At 43.6% G+C, this 22895-nt stretch overlaps 1 protein-coding gene across 1 annotated transcript; it reads right to left on the reverse strand.

The window, feature by feature from the left end:
• Positions 1-202: 202 nt before the first annotated feature.
• Positions 203-17804, reverse strand: LOC132477404 (zinc finger CCHC domain-containing protein 10-like). Its single transcript, XM_060079770.1, has 2 exons — positions 17703-17804; positions 203-977 (listed from the first exon to the last, which is right to left on the reverse strand). Exons 1-2 carry the CDS (start codon positions 17802-17804, stop codon positions 393-395), a joined length of 687 nt encoding a protein of 228 aa, XP_059935753.1. The 3' UTR covers positions 203-392.
• Between the last annotated feature and the right edge of the window lie 5091 nt (positions 17805-22895).

Raw genomic sequence — 22895 nt, forward strand, 5'->3', positions numbered from 1 at the left:
AGAAATTCACTGCCTGACAGATATTCTGATGCATTATCCTGAAAACATGTCTGATACATAGCACTAACATATAACAAAGTATGGCATTTATTTTACAGGGAGAAAAGATAGGTTTCATCACAAAAAGATTTACTAGGTTTCAGCTTTGATTAATTTTAGAGATATATTTTAAAGATAAAAAAAAACAAGATTCACCCCTAAAATAAAAAAGTCTTTATATATATAATCCATTATTAATACTCTTTATGCTCTTACAATGTAAAACATTTAGAAACTTTTGAACTCTAAAAATTTTGATCAGTTAACCTATTTGGTCTTAACACATTCTAAATTCCCTTCTGAGAATCGCATTAATGTTTTTAGTCCATCAGTCCAACATGGATGGAACAGTTCTATTTCTTTTTCTTCTTCTTTGGTGGTTCATCCTCAGAGCTAGAGCTGCTGCTGCTGCTACTGGAAGAGCTGGAATCTGAGTCTGAATCAGAGGACGAGGAAGAGCTTGTGGAAGAGGCTGAAGATGATGAACTGGAGGAGCTTTCATCAGAGTCACTGTCCTCTGAGGAGGATGAGGTAGAGGTCTCTTCACTCTCTGATGAAGAATCACTGGCTGAACTGTCACTGCTATTGCTACTGGAACTGGTTACACTCTTAGACCTTTTTTTCTTGGTCTTTCTTTCTACGTTAGTTTCTCCAATGCTTTGCTGTAATAATAATCTGTTTTCTTTTTCTTTTAAAGCTTTCTTTAGTTCTGCTGTTCTTGAAGGCCTATGTAGGTACTTTCTTTTTCCTGTGCATTCATAAGTCCAATGCCCAAATTCCAAGCATTTCTGACATCTTACATGTTGTTTATTTGCTTCACGCCCCGGCCCGAGCTCCTCGCGGGCAGGCGACGTGTGAGAAAAAAGGCCAACCTCTGCCGGGCCACGCTGAGGATCCCACACCGACCCCGCATACCGGCGCCCGCTCACTAGCTGGCTCTGGGCAGGCAGATTCTTAACCACTGTGTCACCAGGGAAGTCCCTGTACAAATATTCTATATGCTTTATTCATTACACACTCATTGAAAATCTACTAATTAAATATAAACAAGACAAAAATATTGATAACTTTTAAATTAATAATATTTGTTTGGTATGTTAGCTGATGTTTCGCTGAAAGTAAATTGCTAATATTGGGCTTACTAGTAGACCCATGTATCTACATTTTTCATACTTGTCAACATAATTCCTTTTATTAGTTTGAGTCACAGTATTTATCATAGTCATCACTCTCCCATTTTAACCTGACCTTATTTTAAACCATGCATCCATGGTTGTGAAGGACAAACCAATTGAAACGTGTAAATCAAGATGCCTTACTCAAAGTTTAAAGAGTTAGTATTTAATGAAAAATCCTCATTGCATATTTGCTGTAATACTGTGGATGAACCATTGGAGTTCGGTACAAACAGAAACAGGATCCAATGAAAACATTTACTCACAAAGTGATATTACTCTGAATGATGACTCTGGGATGAGGCCTCCATTCTTCCACCATATTTCTCCATTTCAATTACCCCCTGTTAGCAAAACATTCTAATACCTCCCTGAGAGGCACCCCCTTCAATGTTTATTAAAATCTGTTCAATCCACAGGGCTGATTCAGATGCTTCCTCTTCTTGTAAGAATTAGTACCCTCCCCACAATCCCACAGTTTATCTCCGTGGTTTCACCCTGCCTTGGGTTACAGTTAGCTGTTGCCTGGTTTCCACACTGTGTGGAAAACTTTTAAGCCAGATACATTTTCATAATCTTTGCGGTCCCCAATACAAATGAAATGTCCTAATTTAGTGGGAAACCAAAGTGAAGGACCTTCATAAGATATATACTTGAGCTCCACAAAAAGCAGAACTCAAATTGCTTGCTTTCTGACATAATGGAAGCCTCTCAGTCTAGGTCAATTGACAGAAAACTTGAAATATTCAAAACCTGAGCAGATATAGGCCTCCTCTAACCCAATTCATCTCATCCAAATCTCTTGCTTTATAGAGGGCGAAACTGAGTCTTGGAGAAATGAAACGACTTGCCCGAGAAGAGGCCACACAGCTAAATATTTGCAGGACCAGTATTAGCTCAGAGCTCAGTGGCTCTGCTTCATCAGGCAGCTCCCCTGCCTTCAACGCTTCACTGATCCCTAGAGAAGCCATTCACAACAGCCTGCTCTGAACTCAAAAAATAGGCTCGATCCCATTGCTCAGTAGAAGTTCTGGAACAGTGATTTATACTGCCTGCTACTATCCAACTTTTAATTTTCTTAACCAATTCTATCTACATCACCAAAAAATGGAGTCTTGGGTCATATTAACAGAGACAAGGCGAATTAACAACAGAACTGTAGTGTATGCAGCGTACAGTATGCACCCCCAAAAACTTTTATGTTAGAATGAATGAAGCAACACTCCATATACTAAATCTCATGACATTATAAATCCAGACACAAATGAAATGAACATAAGCGCTTGCAAGCACAAATTGCAGATAGTGAGAGTACAGAGCTGACAGTTTAGGGGGTCTTCCATTTTACTGTTCACACACTACATCAGAAGTTGGCAAACTGTGGCCCTTGGGTCAAATCTATTACTACTTTTTGTTAATAAAATTTTATTGGAACACGACCATATCCAATTGTTTAAAAATTGTCTGTGGCTGCATTTGTGCTGGAAGAGTTGAATAATTGTGACAAAGACCCTATGGCCCACAAAGCCTAAAATCTTTATTATCTGGCCTTTTACAGAAAAAAACCTCTAGACCCTTGACCTCGATGTGTTTCTTCATCTGGAGTTTGTCACTCCAGTAAGATCTGTAGACATACTTCTAGAATTATACTAGAACTTAAAATATATATATATATATATATATATATATATATATATATATATATATATATATATTAATTTCTTTATTTTTAGCTGCATTGGGTCTTCATTGCTGTGTGTGGGCTTTCTCTAGTTGTGGCGAGCGGGGGCTACTCTTCGTTGCGGTGCGCGGGCTTCTCATTGTGGTGGCTTCTCTTGTTGCAGAGCACGGGCTCTAGGCGCATGGGCTTCAGTAGTTGTGGCTCGCAGGCTCTAGAGCACAGGCTCAGTAGTTGTGACGCATGGGCTTAGTTGCTCTGCGGCATGTGGGGTCTTCCCGGACCAGGCTTGAACCCGTGTCCCCTGCATTGGCAGGCGGATTCTTAACCACTGCCCCACCAGGGAAGCCCTATACAGGAACTTTTAAATGTTGAGTTTCATGTCTATGATAATCTGGAGTTAAAGTGAACATGAGCATGCTCTGTGTCTTCCACACAGCTTCTACAGAACCTGATCACAGTGCCTTGTGTTTTAGTGGCAGCATCTGGATTTGGGTTTATGGTTGTTAGAAACATGAGAAGGTGGAAAGACCTCACAGCAGGCTAGACAAACGCCCTTTAGGAGCATCCAGGGCTGTTCTAACTACTTTGCCTATGACTTAGAGGCATCTGCCCACAAGTCAAGTCAACTCAGAGCCAGAGAAAAATACATAAGCTTTCTCCACCTGCAAGAGACTCATCCTGGCATAGCCAAACATGCTTTCCCAGCTCCAAGGGAAAAGGAAAGTATTTATTTTTGCTATATGGAAAAGGAAGGTAGTTATTTTTGCTATATGGAGGAGTGTAAGGAAGGTCTACATTAAACTTTGCATGGGGTGCATTTTTCTTAGTTACTTGACCTACTAAGTTTCCAGATATTCATGAAGTGGTCAGTAGGTTTCCAAGGACCTGGCCTTTTGCCAGGGGAAACCAGTGTTACTCCATCTGGATGGAATGATTGTACCACTTTGCTCCCAGACTAAAAATGTGCCTCTTGCAGGAAGTATAAAGTTGGGCTTGATCATCCAATTAAAATGGTGTTCTTGAGCCGTTTATACATCCTTGGGGGTCTACATCAATCCAATCAGATTCATGAAGAGAGACAAGGAGATAAAAGCAGACAGCCTTTTAAAAGTTCATGGTCTATGAAAGATAAGACTGACTGGTTTGAGGGGGAACTTTCAAAGCAAGAAAGCAGAACTTGACTTATAAAGCTTGAAACCCGTGATAAGGCAATCAAAATACTGATTTCCCCAAAGTAAAAGACTTTTGTGGTATTTCAAAAGTAACTGCTTAGAGGAACTCAATTTCAGTCTTGACTAGTTAAGATAAAATTTACAACTGCAAATGGGAATAATCCTTTGGGAAAGAGTTTTATATATAGTAGGAGACAGAAAGATAATAAATGCCTCTAGACCCAGTAATGCTAGCCCTAGGTATTTTCTTAAGGAAATAATGCACAGAAACAAAAGAATGTGTAAACAAAAATGTTCACTGCTGCATCATCTTTAAGATAAAAAATAAAGAAACATTTATGTAAAAATATCAATGCTAGGAGAATGTTTAGTCAATTATGCTGTATCAATATTGTAAAACTCTTAAAATGAATAATTATAAAGAACAGGTAGAAATATGGAGAAAAGTGCTATAATTTAAGTAAAAATAACAGTAAACAAAACAGAATGTTCACTGTAATTGTGGATATGTAAATATTACACGCAAGAGGTAATATCAAAGAATGAAAATAGTTTAATTAGGTAGTGTGATACTAAGGGTGACATTTTAAGTCGTTTGTTTAATGATGTTGTGTCTTTTCAAAAAAGAATTAGGACGGTCACTAATTAAAAAGCCAAAAGCTCAGGTAAGGGCAAACATGAAAGAAACACCACATTTTAATTTTGACATAGATTTGATATACCAGGAGAAAATAAAATCACTTTCTTCAAAACATCATAAGGTTTCTGAAAACAATCTAGGCACTAAAAGTCATGCGACTCTCTTGCGGGAGCTAATGGGAAGTGGTCACTTACTGTGTGGAAATGTACTTGAGTCTTCAAACATCCTTTGCAGCCAGCACTAATACTATTCCCATTTTTCAGAGGAGGCAATAGGAGTAAAGAAGGGAGGAGATTTGCCCGCGATCATACAGAATATCAGTGGCAGAGCTGGGATTTAATCCAGGTCTGACTTGAGGGCCAGTGCAGCTGTTGAGTTGGAAACCCTTCAAGACTTTATGCCCAGGGAGACAGACTCTCAGACTAGAAAACTCTTGGGATGAATAGGTACTTGATCATCAGACAGACCTGAGTTTGGATTCCACTTTTTGCATCAGCCAGGCTGCTTTTGATGAAAGGGAAATAGAATCTGATTCATCCTGAGGTAGACACTTAGGAAATTTATTAGCTCGTGTATCTTGGAGTCCAGAGGTTGACCTGGCTGTGGGGTGGGCGGGGTTGGCTGCTCAGTGATGCCACCCAGGACCCTTGCTGTCTTTCCCTCTTGCTCTTCCGCCATCCTTGGATTGATCTTTGCTGGGAAAAGGATGCATCACAGCCTTATCTGAGTAGGAAGAGAGAGCATCCCATCTAGGACACTGTCTCAGGAGAGGGAAGATTTCCTCAGAAGACTTCCATCAGAAAAGGATCCCAGGATCATTCCTGAGCTAGTTCCTGGCTGGGGATGGTCTGATTTGTTTACACTGGTGTGGAGGCGTGGACATCAGGGAATCAACCACAAGGTCCACTACTCTCTTCTCTCAGTTACCTAACTTGCTTGCATTGCCATTTCTCTGTCTGTAAGAGGGTGGAGTTGAGAGAGGATTCAATGGGATGAAGGTTGGATGTGCCTGGACAATGGGGACGTTCAGTATTTAGTTTTTATTAGTTTGGGGAGGGAGGGCAGTGAGTACTGGTTGTATAAGCTTGAGATGCAACCTTAGTGAGTGTGCTTAATTCTTTTTCTTTACCATCCTTCACTCCAGCAGCAGTAGAGGGATAGTCTGATAAAGAATGAGGTGCTGGGCTTCCCTGGTGGCACAGTGGTTGAGAGTCCGCCTGCCGATGCAGGGGACACGGGTTCGTGCCCCAGTCCGGGAAGATCCCACGTGATGAGGAACGGCTGGGCCTGTGAGCCATGGCCGCTGAGCCTGTGCGTCTGGAGCCTGTGCTCCGCAACGGGAGAGGCCACGACAGTGAGAGGCCCGTGTACCACAAAAAAAAAAAAAAAAAAAAAGAGGTGTTAATAGTCCTAAAATTAAAAAACAATTTTTTTCTCCTTTCTTTTTTTTTAAAGCAACTTTATTGAGACATTATCAACATATAAAAACTGTATATATTTAAGGGGATGTTTTGATATACATATACATTGTTAAAAGATCACCACAATCAAGATAGTTAACATCTATCACCTCTACATAGTTACTGTGTGTGTGTGTGCACACACGTGTGTTGAGAAGATTTAAGATCTAGCCTCCTAGCAAATTTCAAGTATATGACACTGTATTGTTAGCTGTCATCACGTGCTGTACATTAGATCTCCAGAACATATTCACCCTGCATACTTGAATTTTCTCCTGTCTTCTTGTCCTGGGCCGTCATCCTACATCTCTATCGAATTTTTTTGAAATTGGTTAATTAATTTATTTATTTTTGTCTACGTTGGGCCTTTGTTGCTGCGCGTGGGCTTTCTCTAATTGCGGTGAGTGGGGCCTACTCTTTGTTGCAGTGCACGGGCTTCTCATTGTGGTGGCTTCTCTTGTTGTGGAGCACGGGCTCTAGGCACATGGGCTTCAGTAGCTGTGGCATGCGGGCTCAGTAGTTGTGGTGCGTGGGCTTAGTTGCTCTGTGGCATATGCCATCTTCCCAGACCAGGGCTTGAACCCATGTCCCCTGCATTGGCAGGCAGATTCTTAACCACTGCGCCACCAGGGAAGTCCCTTGAATTTCTATAGTTGATAAGAAACGTGCATACACCCAGAGTTTTAAGATGTTATGAAGTTCCATTATTTAAAAAGTGGAAATGAGATGTCACAGAACATTCACAGTTTTCAAGATCCAAGCTAAACTGTAATTTTTGCTGTTCTCCTCCACTCTGCTAGTCTTTGTTACTGGTGTTGCTCTCAGGGTGTTTCAGTTTATGCTTGAACAACAGAATTTCTTGCTCTGTGTTATTACTCAGTTTTTATTTATACTAAATGAAAAGACAATGAGTTTTGCAAATTGTAAAATTCATGGACCTTAACATTTGTGGCTCTTCTCTCCCTGGTCCCCTCCTGCAAAGGCAGAGGGCATCCACTTTCTCAGTGAAATGTTTCTGGATGCCCCAGTCCCCTGGAGGACTATCAGGGAGCCCCGGCTCTGACTGCTTCACATACTCATGTACAGGCTGAGGTGCTCTCTTCTGCTCCATCTGCCCCCACCCCCCATCTCTGGTGACATGCGTGTGACAGATAGAATGACCCCTGGGGGTCAACACAGGAGCTATAAGTAAAGAAAAAAAGAAAATAATTGGCAGTGCTTGTTAGCATGAATACATGATTCCTCCCCTCTTTCTGTGTTTCCTCTCCCTTCCTCCCTCCCCCTCTCCTGGTGTCACGTGGACTGAGCCCCTGGATGTAAGTTGCAGTTCCTGTCAAATCAGTCAGTGGGGTTTCAGAAATCAGAGGCACATCTCCTTATCTGACTGACTGTCAGCTCCACTTTGAAGCCCAAGTCCTGGTGTAGTTTCCCAGTGTATATGGCTAGAAAGACATACTGATTTTGGCATGTCTAGTTGAATGCCGTAGAAAGTATGATGTGGTTAGCTCTGTACCGAGTTCCTGCTTAATTCCCCAGGTTTTATCCACTTATTGCAGCCCAAAAGCCCTGCACACACATTAAAAACTATAAAACCAATGGGCTAAAGGCCATCGAGTTCAACCTATAAGAATGTGGCTGTAGAGTAGTAAATCGTTTGTGTGAACTTTATTATAAAATGACAATATAATACTTAATACATATTTTAAAAGGAAAATGTTACTTAAATTCCTTTGCCCAACACTACTGTCTTTATTTTGTATTTCTAGGCAGCATTAGCCATATGTCTACATTTTCAAATAGTTATAATCATACTGTATATGTAATATTATATATAATATATGTAATGCATGTGTATATATAATATGTATACATATGTAATATAATTTTATATATTATGAATAGTAGTAGACTGTTGAAATTCTTGAATTTGACATTCTCACTTTCAATTGTTTGCCTGGGACATCAGAGGTCCCAATAGTTTGTAATTTTGCAGGGGATTGACTTTGAAATGACTGGTTTAAAAACTGGTGTGCAAGAAAGGAAGAGACCACATATGGTGAACAAGCCCTCCCACCATTGCTGGGAGCAGCATTTCAATACAGCTTGCTTTTGTGCTTGCCTATGGAGCTTGTAAGGAACTCTCATAAAGTGATAAAGATGTTTCTTTGCAGTACACTAATGATGTGATATAATGTAATCTAGAATTTATTTTATTGGCATAATTTATTTTTATAGCTTTATAAGCAAATCCTTAGCTCATAGATTCATTAAGAGTCTCAGGGGGTTCCTTAAGATTTTTAGTTATTGCATTTTAAAGGGGGCAGTTGTATGCTACAACGTTTTTCACTTATCTGGGACTTTGCAAAGATATTAGGCTATATTTCTCATGAATGCCAAGAGTGTACTCTATTCTACCTTTTCACGTGACAAGTTTACTTCCTATAAATATTTTCCCATGGTGTTACATAATCCTCGTAAAGATCATGGGTTTCTTTTTTTTGTTTGTTTGTTTGTTTTTTTGCTGTACGTGGGTCTCTCACTGTTGTGGCCTCTCCCGTTGTGGAGCACAGGCTCCGGACGCGCACGCCCAACGGCCATGGCTCACGGGCCCAGCCGCTCCGTGGCACGTGGGATCTTCCCAGACCGGGGCACGAACCTGTGTCCCCTGCATCGGCAGGCAGACTCTCAACCACTGCGCCACCAGGGAAGCCCAAAGATCATGTTAAATGACCACACAATATTCCATGGAGTTGTTGTATGACTGTTTACCAAACCATTGCCCTGTCACTCCACATTTAGTTTGTTCTCAATTTTGCACTGTTAATGTTGCAATGACAAACTTTGAGTCTATTTTTGAAATATTTTCTTTGGATAAATTATTACATTGTTTTCCAAAACATTTATGTAAATTTACAATATGACCATCAAAGTGTTACCGAGTTCAAGCTCATACTGCTCACCACACAACAGGCCAATAGTCGAGAGATGAGTTGTTGAGGCAAGGAACAGAGGCTTCATTTGGAAAGCCAGCAGACCTAGAAGATGGTGGACTCGTGTCCAGAAGAACCATCTTACCTGAGTTAGAATTCAGACTTCTTTTGTATTAAAAGGGGAGGGGGTGTGGCTGCTTGTTGCTAACTCCTTTGTTCTTGTAGCTGTCCACTAGGTCTGGTCACAAGGTTCCTATAAGCCTCCAACAAGACAAATGGTATTCTCTATTCTGCAACTTTTTATCTCTATACAAATGGAAAAGTGCTATACCTTTAAAGGTCAGAGCCTTGAGAATGGGCTATTCTGTATATTTCAGGCTATAGGCAACAGTCTTTTATAAGAGGTGCAGAGCCAGCATGACTAAGCACAGACAACAGAGCACAAAGGTTAAAGCTAAAGGAATAGATCCAATATGGAGTCATGTTTGTTCTTCTCTGTTACAAATGTACTGATGTCCATTGAGTGATACAAAACAGGTGGCATTGTGCATGGTTAGTAATGTTTTGCTAGTTAAATGGGTATAAAATGGTTCAATATTATTTACTTTTTGATGCTTTGATTTGTGCCCAGGTTGAACATTATAAATATATTTAGAATTTAAAGTTTCCTTTTAAGTGATGTATCTGTTCATATCCTTTGCTGGGTTTCTTTTAGGGGGTCCTTTGGGGCTTTGGAGTTGAGACAGATAGAGAGTTTGAATTCCAGTTCTGCCACTTACTAGCTGTGTGACCCTGGGCAAGTTACTTAACCTCTCTGGTCTCTGTGTCCTCCCCTCTAAATTGAGCATAACAATGTGTCTCTCACAGAGTTGTTAGAGGATGAACCAGGCTAGCACATGTGAAGAAGTACTGAGCACACACATTAAAATCATTTCATGAGGGCTTCCCTGGTGGCACAGTGGTTGAGAGTCCGCCTGCCGATGCAGGGGACATGGGTTCGTGCCCCGGTCCGGGAAGATCCCACATGCCGCGGAGCGGCTGGGCCCGTGAGCCATGGCCGCTGAGTCTGCGCGTCCGGAGCCTGTGCTCCGCAACGGAAGAGGCCACAACAGTGAGAGGCCTGCGTACCGCAAGAAAAAAAAATCATTTCATGAGTTTTTAGTCACACAATATGGTTTTAGTTTGTTGGTTGGTTTCTATCTCAGCCTGAGCCATCAGTGGCTTCCTAATGCTCTCAGGATAAGCCCTCCGAGGCTTCCCAGCAGCCTGAGTGCCTCTCTCACCTCTGTGTTCATTCTCCCAATTCACTCTTCACAGGGAGGGTCTTGAAGGTGTCTTTGTTGTTTCAGAATTCTACCTATGCTTTCCTACAAGCAGCTCCTCCCATCATGCCCTCATCAACCTTCTTCATCTAGCAAACTCCTAATCATCCTTCAAAACATCTTCTAGAAGTTTCTCTGACCCTCCAATCTAACTTTACTCCTCTTCTTCCAAGAGACCCCCATGCCTGTCCCCATCACAGCATTTACCGCACTATTCTATAAAGCCAATTTACTTGTAACTTTTCTCTAATAGGCTCTAAGCCCCATGTGAGTAAAAACTATGTTTTATTTGATTTTCCAGCTTCACTTGTAGCACAATCCTTGGCGTGTGGAAAGCACTCAACAAATATTTGTTGAATGAATGAATCAATACCTACATTACTCATCAGGTGTGGATTCAAATGTCTCAAAGAGGAAAGGAAATCACTTTCACAGGACAAATATTTGCCATCACTGGGATTGGTTGGATTTAGGGCAGTCCTTGTGGGAGAAAGGGTTTTATCCTCCAAGGGACTGCTCTGGATGTGTAAATTGTGGAATTACAAAATACACATGTACTCTCACTAACCTGCAATCAATCACCTGAATGATTCCCTAAAACCTCAAAGGAAAGAGAATTGCTGTAGGCTATTTATTGTGTTCAGTGGTGTATGATACATACTCTGAAGTCAAACCCAAAAGAAGAATCCCCAAATGAGGATGGGGAGTGGGCTTATTGGAGGAAGTGATTAATAGCCCAAGATGAGTACTTTGAAAAGTGACAACATCTAATTTGGATGATTAAGTTCTGATCTAATTGTCTAAAAAATAAAAGTAGGTACATGTTTTGACGTATCACTTAGTGCTAAAAAATACACACATTAGGGGTATAGGCAGAGTCTGGTTGGCAAACCTTGGAATAAGTAAAACTTGAGTTAGGTCTCAAAAGAAAGGAATAGGTAGAGAGGAAGCTCTCTAGGCAGGAGAAAGAACGATAATAAGACATGCGGTGTGGAAATAGAGGGGGCGCAGTTCTGGCTGGAACAGAGGAAGCTAAGGAATGGGGGTGTAACAGGTGTTGTACTGGGAACTGGAAGGCTACCCCCAAGGATTCCTTGGTGCATCTGCCCAGCTGCAAAAGGGAAAGTCAGAGGCTTATGCTGGGTTCCCTAGAAGCAAAGCCTGAGATAGAGATTTGGATGCCTCTGATTTACTGAAGAGGTGTTCTCAGGAAACATACCCCAGAGAGCAAGGAAGCAGGTTAGGAAAGGGGAACGAACCTAGCAGAGAGTAGCCTTAGGCTGATCCTCTGGGGCATGGGGTGCAGAATTGTCCCCATGCTGAGGCAACGGGTCTGGCTTTTTGTGCCCCTGTATCCGTCTGTCCCTGGCTGTCAGCCATCCTGAGAAGCAGGAGAGGTGCTCCCTCCGGTGGGGTGCTGTGGTCAGCCAAAGGCAAACCTCAGAGATGGGGAACAGCTTGGAGCCATGAGCAACAGAAGCCCCAGCTGCCCTACCCGCTGAGGGGATCCGAGCGAGACCTCAGCACCTCCATTACATCCATGGAGGCAACTGATGGATTCTCGTCCTCCCCAACTCCGCGTGCCTGTATCCTTACCCCTTTGAAAGACTTAGCTGAATGCCTGTCCTCCATAAAGCCATGGTCTCTCCACTGTAGGAGGGTAAGCTCTCTTTTCACACTTCCTAAAACACTTCATCTGCGCCTCTTTTGTGGCACTTTCCATTTAATGGGTGTCGTTTCACTTGCTGGTGTGTGGTCCTATCTCACCTACTCGCCTGTCAGCCTCCCCGTGCCAGGAATCACGGCTCATCCAGCTCTGTATTATGTTGACCCCAGCATGGTGGCTGGCACATGGGGTTCACAACAAATGCGTGTAAAACGAGTGTTCAGAGAATGCTGTTGCTGCCCAAATTGGGAAGGAACTTCAGCTGTAAATCCATTTCTTCTGGGTTGGCTGCTAAATGCTCTTGCTTTATCATCAGACCATAGCCCTGCAAATGCCACCTCCCTGAACATTAATATCATCTTTTTAATATCCTTTTGCCTGTGTACTATTAGCATGAACAGCAAAGTAGTGAAATTATAGTAACTTTGGAACTGCAACCTTGGGTGTTTTTTGGAGGATGCTTTCAGAGACTTGGCTTTGAGCTACCCAGTGTTCAATTACACAGACCCACGTCAGGCCTATGAATTGAGCATAGACATGCTGTTTTTGACATGCTCATCCATACATAATATCTGTTACACTGTGGTCTGCAGCCAGACTGCAATTCTGAGCCTGCCTTCCAATTTTCTTGAGTTTTCTATAGGAAGTTCTGCTGATTGCTTACCAGCAGAACGGAGCAGTGAGATGCTGTGGAAGTTGTTGCATGGAGCCTCCTTACTTTTGTCCTTCAAAGCCCCCTGGTGTTGGCACTGGTCTCACACATGCAGGACAACACAGGAGAGATGGTATAGAGCATCCCAAGGCAGTACAGGGCTCAGTCAAGGCTGCCTGCACGCTCCAGCTTGTTGGGCGTTTGGACTGACGGTAGAGAGCCACGGGGGCTGGAAAGGAGCTTTTATTCTAGCAGAAGGGCAGGCTTTTCTGTACACATTCTTCTGGAAGAACATCCAGGATGGTGTGTGTTTCATAACACTGTGCAACCTGATACATCCTGGACAGGTTGGATTCATGGCTTACCATGTGTTTTTTAATCAAGCCCAATCTCCTTAAAAATGTTATTGGCAGAGTTGGGGAACAGGTATTCCACAGAGCTTCTGTTGCTAAGTGTGGGAGTGCTGAACTTTTCATAACCTGCACCATCCGAACACCAAACATGTTACCTATGTAACCAAGGAAATGAAATAATCCAGAAAAAAACTCCAGTGAATTCTGACTTGTTTTTCTATACTTGGAGACCTGCATGCAGTCAGGTTCTTTCCTTGAGCAAAATTACTCACTGGCCAGAGAGATCATTAACCACAGGCGACCAGGATGCCCATGTGGGATGGGTGCTGTTTGTGGTCATGGGAATAATTAACTCTGGAGACGCTGACCAGGTCACAGTTAAGGCCTTTTGTAAATTATTGATGCCAGGCTCTTCCCAAGCATCAGACCCCTCAATCCGGCTACTGCAGGATGCAATCAACCAATGGCCAGAGGGACCCAGCTGACATCATCTGGAAGTGATGAAAACGGACAGCACCCTAGAGGGTGACAACTTCTTGTCCTTCTCAGGGGCCACCACTCCTTTCTATCTTCAGTCTGGTTAAGCCAAGAAAAATTTAAAATGACTCCACCTATTGAGATTTAAAGTGTTGGCTCTGTCTATATTTCTTTTTTTTTTTTTTTGCAGTATGTGGGCCTCTTACTGCTGTGGCCTCTCCTGTTGTGGAGCACAGGCTCCGGACGCGCAGCTCACAGGCTCACGGGCCCAGCCTCTCCGCGGCATGTGGGATCCTCCCGGACCGGGGCACGAACCTGCGTCCCCTGCATCGGCAGGTGGACTCTCAACCACCGCGCCACCAGGGAAGCCCGGTCTATATTTCTTGATTGGCACTTGTTAATTTCGTCTGCCTTGGCTCACTTGGATTCTCCTGGACACACGATCCTGATGAATAAAGCATTCAAGGGCCAAATGTTGTAGTGAACGTTACTGATGCGAACATTACAAACTTGATGTGAACACTACTGTAGAGTGGCATAAGGTACAGATCAGGTCCTGGAGATGCATCTCTCCCAGAGGAAGACGCGGAAACAACCGTGCTGTAGTGGACCGTATCCTCCACCTGGGGTCTGAAGACTTCCTTCAAATACTGAGTCTGCCACTAACAAGATACTGGGTCAGGCAATTGCTTCACCTTAGTTTCTTAGTGCAACGGTGTGATACATAGTATTAGTGTTTGTAATTTTGCTGTCTCTCTCTGGTGGAGGATTTTTGCATCCTAGTCCCACGGTGCCACGCATGGCCATGTGATTCTTGACACCCATCCATCCTGTCGAAGAGTAGGCATCCCTGCCCTATTGACATCAGGCTTGACTATGGGATTTGCCTTGGCTGGCAAAAGAGACTATGAATAATTGTGTCATTATTGTATAGATACCTTAAGGGCCATTGTGTGGTCTGCCACCTCTCTTTCTCTCCGTCATCGGGGCCTGGAATGAAGAAGACATGAAGATGGGCCGTAGATGACCCATAGCGCGTGTGTGATGGTGACATTGGTGAGAATCAAATCTGTGCCACAGTAAACACTGAGATTTCCAGGTTATATGTTATTGCAGCGTAACTTAGCTTAAGCTGATTAATACAATTGAGAATAATATGATATATCGGATGGGCTTCTTGTGAGAATCCAATGAGAGAATTAACTCAGAAATGTATGTGTGCTTACTGGGTACCAGGTACTGTGTTCTGGGTAGAAGAGTGACAAAGGTGTGTAAGGCAGGGAGCTCATCCTCCAAAGAGCTCATAGTAGAAGAGACAGAGGTTTCTAAAAAATATGTTAGTGACACTACCAAACGTAAGGTAGATAGCTAGTGGGAAGCAGCCACATAGCACAGGGAGATCAGCTCGGTGCTTTGTGACTGCCTGGAGGGGTGGGATAGGGAAGGTGGGAGGGAGACGCAAAAGGGAGGGGATATGGGAACATATGTATATGTATAACTGATTAAATTTGTTATAAAGCAAAAAATAAAAAAAAAATAAAAAATAAAAAAAAGAAAGGTAGGAAGAAAAAAAAATATGTTATTGACAATGTGTAGTAGACCTACAGCGTTTGTAAGGGATTCAGCCTGGGCTGTCACAAATCTCCCAATTCAAGAAAACCTCTTTTTTATACTTTTTAAAATGTTTTATTTAACATCTTTATTGGAGTATAATTGCTTTACAATGCTGTGTTAGTTTCTGCTGTATCACAAAGTGAATCAGCTCTACGTATACATATATCCCCATATCACCTCCCTCTTGCATCTCCCTCCCACCCTCCCTATCCCACCCCTCTAGGTGGACACAAAGCACTGAGCTGATCTCCCTGTGCTATGCGGCTGCTTCCCACTAGCTTTCTATTTTACATTTGGTAGTGTAAGAAAACCTCTTAATAGATGCTTTTCCTCAGAAAATGCTTGCAGAACAGTGAGTTGAGAACAGCAACAGTGCACCATGATATGGATGCTGGGCAGCTGTGAGAGATCACTCACTCGTTGAGTTACTCATTTCTTTTGCATCGAAGCCCTAGAGATCAAAGTACCAAATCTCATGAAAATATTTTATTTCAGTTGCATGTGGTTACTTGCATGTAGTCAAAATTATAAAAGTAAATCATTCAAGAACCAAGTATACGTGGTATGTAACATGGCAGTACTGGATACCCAATATGTTTATCACTTGGTAAATGGCTTAGAGAATGGGGCAACTTAGTAAAAGCCACAATGTGTTTGTTATAATCAGAGGAGGTTCGGTTGCCAGAAAGAGAAACCCGCTCAAGCCAGCTGAGCGAAGGAGGGGGATTGGAAGGATTCAGGGGAGTCTCATGGGCTCCACAAGTCCTCCAGGCAGTACCTTCTCCACTCCTCATCTTGATTCCTCGCTGAGAACGCCCAGTTTCCTCTCTTATAACCCTGGGTTTCCTCATTCAGTCTCGCCTGGGTTCTGGCCCCTCTCTATGTGATGGTTAATTTTATGACTCTAAGAAAACTGGTGTAATTTTATGAATAATGTTTGATCAAACATCTGGGCACCCCATTTCCCAACTTGACTGGACCCCAGGTATTTGGTCAAACATTATTCTGGGCATTTCTGTGAATGTGATTTTGGAGGAGATTAATGTTTAAATTGGTAGATTGAGTGAAGCAGCTCCCCTGCCCCAGTGTGGGTGGGCCTCATCCAATCAGTTGAAGGCATGAATGGAACAAAAAACCTTGACCCTCCCCTGAGTAGGAGAGATACTCCTCCTGCCTGACAGCCCTCAGATTGAGCCATTGGCTCTTCCTGGGTGTCAAGCCTGCCAGACTTGCCTAATCACTTTGTCGATCTTGGGGCTTGCTGGCCTCCATAACTGCATGAGCCAATTCCCTATAATAAATCTCTTTCTATATCTCTATGCATCCCATTGGTTCTGTTTTCTCGGAGCACCCTGACCAATGCAGTGATTGTACAGCTGCAGGCTCACAGATGCTTTAATTGTCCTTTCTATGTGTCAAATCCAGTCCTGTGGGAGAGCACCTCTGACTTACTCTCAGTGGTGATTCTCCCTGGTCTAATCAGCTCTGGAGGAGGGGTGTGTGGGTCATAGACCCAGGGCATTCAGAGTAGGGACACAGCAGGTTCTTGAAGGTGCTATTATTCTTGAATGAATAACGTTTCTCTCACTGTTTTCCTCTCCTGTGAATGCAACTAATCTCACCTCTGCAGACTCAAGAAGAGGGTTTTACACTATTATGAGGTCATCATGGGGTTGACATCTCTGAGTGTTCCACTTCTCAGAAGGCTGACATGTTAAATGGTTCCCCCTTACCCCTTTTGTATTGTTTCCCAATACAAAAAAAAAAAAAAAAAAAAAGGCATAGCAACACATTGAGCTTGTGATTGCAAATGTACTTTTGTCATTCTGGGGACAAGGCTATTGTCCACGATTGCCCTTCCAGAGCACTGGACCAGGAGGTCCTGGATGAGGGTTTGTTACAGGCTCTGCTATCTACCAGCTCTGTGGCATTAGGCAAGCTTCTTCTCCTCATGGGGCCTCAGTTTACTCCTCTGTAAAATGGGGTTAATACCCATTGCTGGAGATACAATGAGGTGCTGTGGTGCAAACCCCCTTGACAATTTCATTATGGTGTACAACGTTTAAGAATTCCAGGATATCCTAGCTAGAAGGTATCATAAAGAACACTTAGTCCAACCCCTTAATTGTAAAGAGTATGAAACCGAGGCTCAAAGAGATGTTATTATTGCTGTGAACATAAATAATCATCCTCATAATTCTGGGCTTGCTCTGGTCCAACCTTTCCACCCTCCACGAGGCATTTGTTTTCATAGCTGGGAAGGTTAGGATCCCCAGGCTGCCTTCCCTCCTTCCCCTTTTAAGGGCTTTCTTTGTTTCCTCTGGGGCCACTTGTTGGACCCCCTCTGAGGTCAGGTGTGTGATCTTCTTCCCTAATCAGGAAGCCTGGGCAGACCAGCTGCTCTTCTGGGGGCAGACTTGCCAAGGGCGGGCATCCAAACTCCGACGGCAACAAGGGTCAAAAGCTATAGATCTGAGTGAGGATTAAGTCACGTGGCTGGAAAAAAAAATGCACAGCACACAGGCATGCAGGCCCTGTAGCCGGGGTTTCCCGGGCTGGGGATGTGCAGTTTGGCGGAGCCAAGCCTGGGGTGCCCGGCAAACAGCTTTTGATCTAGCGCCATCGTGGTTTTTGAACTCAGAGTGCAACGCCTTTAATCGTTCTTGGCTCCGATTTCCCAGGTTAATTTCCTGACATCTAAGGAGCTTTGTTTAGTGTGTGTAACTTCCTGCCTTTTATGTCAGAGCCTGTGAACTGACGGAATCAGGGAATGAGCCAAGATAACCTGGGGATGGGGGCAAGCATTTGAGACTCCTTTCCTAGTTTTCTTTCCCTTTAGTCACACACTCACCCTTAGTCACTTTCCCCCCTGATATTAACACAATAGGAGGCTCTTATGTAAGATGTTAGAGGGGGTAAGGAGGGCCATGGAGGGAGCGTGGAAGGAGGCTGTCATCGTTGGAGTGAAGAGCTGGAGGGGTTTTACCTCAGCTTTCTGACTTTGCACTGATGTCCCAAGCCTTTGGGGGGCAGTCATGGAGGGCCCTTGTCCTGGGTCCTAGGTCCCCATCCCAGTTCTCGCTACCCTCCTTTTCTCCACCATGCCCTGGCAATCCTGGGACTTCTCTGGGGGTCCAGTGGTTAAGACTCTGTGCTCCCGATGCAGGGGTCATGGGTCTGCTCTCTGGTTGGGAAACTAAGATCCTGTGTGTCAGGGGAGGTGTGGGGGGGAAACCTGGCAACCCTGGACTAACAAGAAGACACAGCTAGAGATGTCCCCACCCTGTTGCATGTTCTCTAAGCCCCTCTCTCCCTCCAACTTCACCGGTTCTGCATTTGCGTTCCCTTTGTTGGTCTGACAGCACCATCTTATCAGAGTTTGCTCTGTTGTTTGTCCTTTCTATGGGCAAGCTCCAGGGTTTCTAGAAGCTTCTGGACAGCTGGGCTGTGCCTCTTTGACTTAGAGCACAAGATGCCCCAAGCACACCGGAGCCTAATGAGTGTTTTTGGGTGTGGCAGACGTTGCCACACTCACCTCTCCCCAGGGGCTCTGGCGAGGCTCCATGAGGAGCTCAGACACTGTGAGTGCCAAGTGGTTAAGTCTGGGAACGCAAACGTAAACAAATAGACAAGCAAAACATGATTCCTTTTACTTAGTAGGGGCTGAATTCTTTAGCTTGGGAGATATAAGGAAGCCCTCTGGCCAGTAAGAAAATATTTAGAGACTGTTCTAGGATGGGAAAGGCCCTTGGAGGGTGTATCTTATAAGCCTGTTGATGCCTGGGTCCAGGTGGGCTGTTTTGCTTTGTGTTTCTCTAACCCAAGGCTGTCCCTGACATCCAGCAGGGTCTCAGGAAATGACTGTTGAATCAAGGACTGCAACTGCTCACACCCTGACATCTCAGAGCAGCAGACTCGCTCCACAGAAGCTGTGATGGAGCCAGGAAGATGAAAACCTGTCTCCTGCCCCTCACGCTAGAGCTGCTTAACTGGCTGGTTTCTGTTGTGTGCCCGGTGTGGCCACTCAAGCTGGGTCTGAGGGCTCTCCTGTCTCAGCCCACTCCTTGGTGAGAAGTCTCCCCACGGGAGACCCGCTGCCACCTTTGGGGCCAGTAGGAGGCCCTGGTTGGGAAGCTGAGGGAGTCTCTTTCAGACTTGACCGGGTCCCGACCCTCTGAAGATCCAGATATATCTGGCCAGAGACAAATGCTTTCAGAGACAATGCTCTCCAGCCAAAGGTCTCCCCCCAGCCCCACTCAGGGCTGCCTCCAGAGGCAGCTGTTAAGGGGTCTGGCTTGGGTGGAGCCCAGGGCTCCCCAGGAGGAAGATTTATCTTATAAATCTGCCCTCCCACCAGTTACAAACAAACAATAAAATTCAGAGTCAAAAACAAAACACCTCCAAAGAAAATAATTCTTGTGTTCAGGAATTCCCACAGCTTCAGCAAATCTTTGCCTCTCTCCTTTCCCTGTCTGTTTCTGTCTTTACCTTTGTTTCTCTCTCTCTCTCTCTCACACACACACACACACACGTTCATCTTTCCCCCATTTGTCATCACCAGCAACCGTGAACACTCTGCTCGATGGACAGTGAAATCCTGGGTGTGTGGAGACCATACCAGCATTAACATTATGCTCACTTGTACTCCAAAGGGCCGATTTGGAATTGTCCAGAGCCTCACGCGGAGGGGCCTAGGAAAGTCAGAGGAGCCATTGGGATCCCCAGTGGGATGAGGCAGCTGGTGCAGAGGGGACGATAGCGTCATTGGTATCTGGGAATGGTCATCACAGAAGCAGCAAGTCATGTGAGAACAGCGCCTGACACAGGTGGTTGCTGCTCCCTCCCTGAGGCCCTTTGGTGGATTCCCTGGGGTTCTGAAGCCAGGCGAGCTTGGACTGCAGACTCCAGCCCTGGCCCAAGTAGGAGGTAGGGACAAACTAGCAGGAGAACCAGGACGAAAGAAGGGAGAGAGTGGGAGGTTTCCACGGCCATGCTCATGGAAAAATGCCAGTGACAGGAGTCCAATTCTAGAACCTTCTTAAGCAGGACACTTTAACATTCTGAAGTCAGGGTTTCCTACACTGGGAGAAGAAAGATTGTTTATAGCACTGAAGCTAGGTAATGCCCTGATTCCTAAGTTAACAGTTTTTTTTTTTCCATTCCTATTTCCTCTGCCACCTAGCTACCTCCCTAGGGCGTCCATAGGAATAATCAGCACATGTGTAATTGCTGTGAGCTCCTTAAAAGGAAGGTGCTATATACATACAGAGCATTTTTATGTGTGCATATAAAATATGTCTTCTCTGGCTAGAAGTATCTTATTCATGGAGCTAAATGAAACAGGTTTATTTCAAATAGCAGCAACCCCAGAGGACTTGAGTAGTGCAGAAAGCTTGTGTTTGGGGAAGTATCAGTCAATATTAGAAACTGTTTTTAGCGTTAATTTCTTCCCCTCATTTGTGGAGTCTTAGTTTCTGCCTTATTCTCTTTGCTTTACCTTAATGAGGCTCCAGACCCATCCTCACACAAAGACTTTTCTGTATGGATCATGATACAGTTTCAGGTAGTGGTGTGCTGGCTATTGGGGGATGGGGGTAGTCCGAATCTGTAGTTTTTGTGATATCAGTTTTCACGATGTAAACACTCCTCCCCATGGCTGATTTCAAGCCAACAACATGGCTGATGTCAATAGGAGTTGGGCAGAGACGCACCTAGGACACCTTTATATGATTTTCCCACCAGGCTTATAAAATAGATACAAATCACCTCAAAAGCACAGGTAAACTATAGTAAAGTAATTAGGAAGTGGAGAGCTTTGAGAATTTATTATGCTTGCTTTTAAAATCATTTACGTGTAAGTTTTTGTGACTCGATTTTTAATGATGGCTGTATTCACTGCCAGTTTGCAAAATTTCAGAAAATTTACCCACTGCCTTTCCCATGCTGGGATGAGCTGGCCCTGCCACACCACTGTGTTGGCATATGGAGGTGCTGGGTTCGGTATAGTCTTGACTCTAATGCCCCTGGAGCCTCTGGCTCACTTTGCCGAGCATCTGTTGGATGTTTCCACCTGGAAATCACACCTGAAGGGTGAAGGGCTCTGAAAATAAATTCCTCATTTCCACACTAGCATCCCTTTCTGACTTTATCCAAGTTAAAAACCATAAGGTTAGGTAGCCTCATCCACAAGAGGGCAGACAGCAGAAGCAAGAAGAACTACAATTCTGCAGCCTTATTAGTTATCCATTTTATACATATTAGTGTAGACATGTAAATCCCAATCTCCCAGTTCATCCCACCACCACCACCCCACCGCCACTTTCCCCCCTTGGTGTCCATACATTTGTTCTCTACATCTGTGTCTCTATTTCTGCCCTGCAAACCTGTTCATCTGTACCATTTTTCTAGATTCCACATATATGCATTAATATATGATATTTGCTTTTCTCTTTCTGACTTACTTCACTCTGTAGGACAGTCTCTAGATCCATCCACGTCTCTACAAATGACCCAATTTCGTTCCATTTTATGGCTGAGTAATATTCCATTGTATATATGTACCACATCTTCTTTATCTATTCGTCTGTCGATGGGCATTTAGATTGCTTCCATGACCTGGCTATTGTAAATAGTGCTGCAATGAACATTGGGGTGCATGTGTCTTTTTGAATTATGGTTTTCTCTGGGTATATGCCCAGTAGTGGGATTGCTGGGTCATATGGTAATTCTATTTTTAGTTTTTTAAGGAACCTCCATACTGTTCTCCATAGTGTCTGTATCAATTTACATTCCCACCAACATTGCAAGAGGGTTCCCTTTTCTCCACACCCTCTCCAGCATTTATTGTTTGGAGATTTTTGCATGATGGCCATTCTGACTGGTGTGAGGTGATACCTCATTGTACTTTTGATTTGCATTTCTCTAATGATTAGTGATGTTGAGCATCCCTTCGTGTGTTTGTTGGCAATCTGTATATCTTCTGTGGAGAAATGTCTATTTAGGTCTTCTGCCCATTTTTGGATTGGGTTGTTTGTTTTTTTGATATTGAGCTGCATGAGCTGCTTGTATGTTTTGGAGATTAATCCTTTGCAGTTGCTTTGTTTGCAAATATTTTCTCCCATTCTGAGGGCTGTCTTTTCACCTTGTTTATGATTTCCTTTTCTGTGCAAAAACTTTGAAGTTTCATTAGGTCCCATTTGTTTATTTTTGTTTTTATTTCCATTTCTCTAGGAGGTGGGTCCAAAAGGTTCTTGCTGTGATTTATGTCTTAGAGTGTTCTGCCTGTGTTTTCCTCAAAGAGTTTTATAGTGTCTGGCCTTACATTTAGGTCTTTAATCCATTTTGAGTTTATTTTTGTGTATGGTGTTAGGAACTATTCTAATTTCATTCTCTTACATGTAGCTGTCTGGTTTTCCCAGCACCACTTATTGAAGAGGCTGTCTTTTCTCCATTGTATATTCTTGCCTCCTTTATCAAAGATAAGGTGACCATATGTGTGTGGGTTTATCTCTGGGCTTTCTATCCTGTTCCATTGATCTATATTTCTGTTTTTGTGCCAGTACCATACTGTCTTGATTACTGTAGCTTTGTAGTATAGTCGAAGTCCAGGCCCCTGATTCCTCCAGCTATGTTTTTCTTTCTCAAGATTACTTTGGCTATTCGGGGTCTTTTGTGTTTCCATACACATTGTGAAATTTTTTGTTCTGGTTCTGTG

This window comes from Mesoplodon densirostris, chromosome 17, assembly GCF_025265405.1.
Source record: "Mesoplodon densirostris isolate mMesDen1 chromosome 17, mMesDen1 primary haplotype, whole genome shotgun sequence".
In the NCBI taxonomy this organism is placed as follows: domain Eukaryota; kingdom Metazoa; phylum Chordata; class Mammalia; order Artiodactyla; family Ziphiidae; genus Mesoplodon; species Mesoplodon densirostris.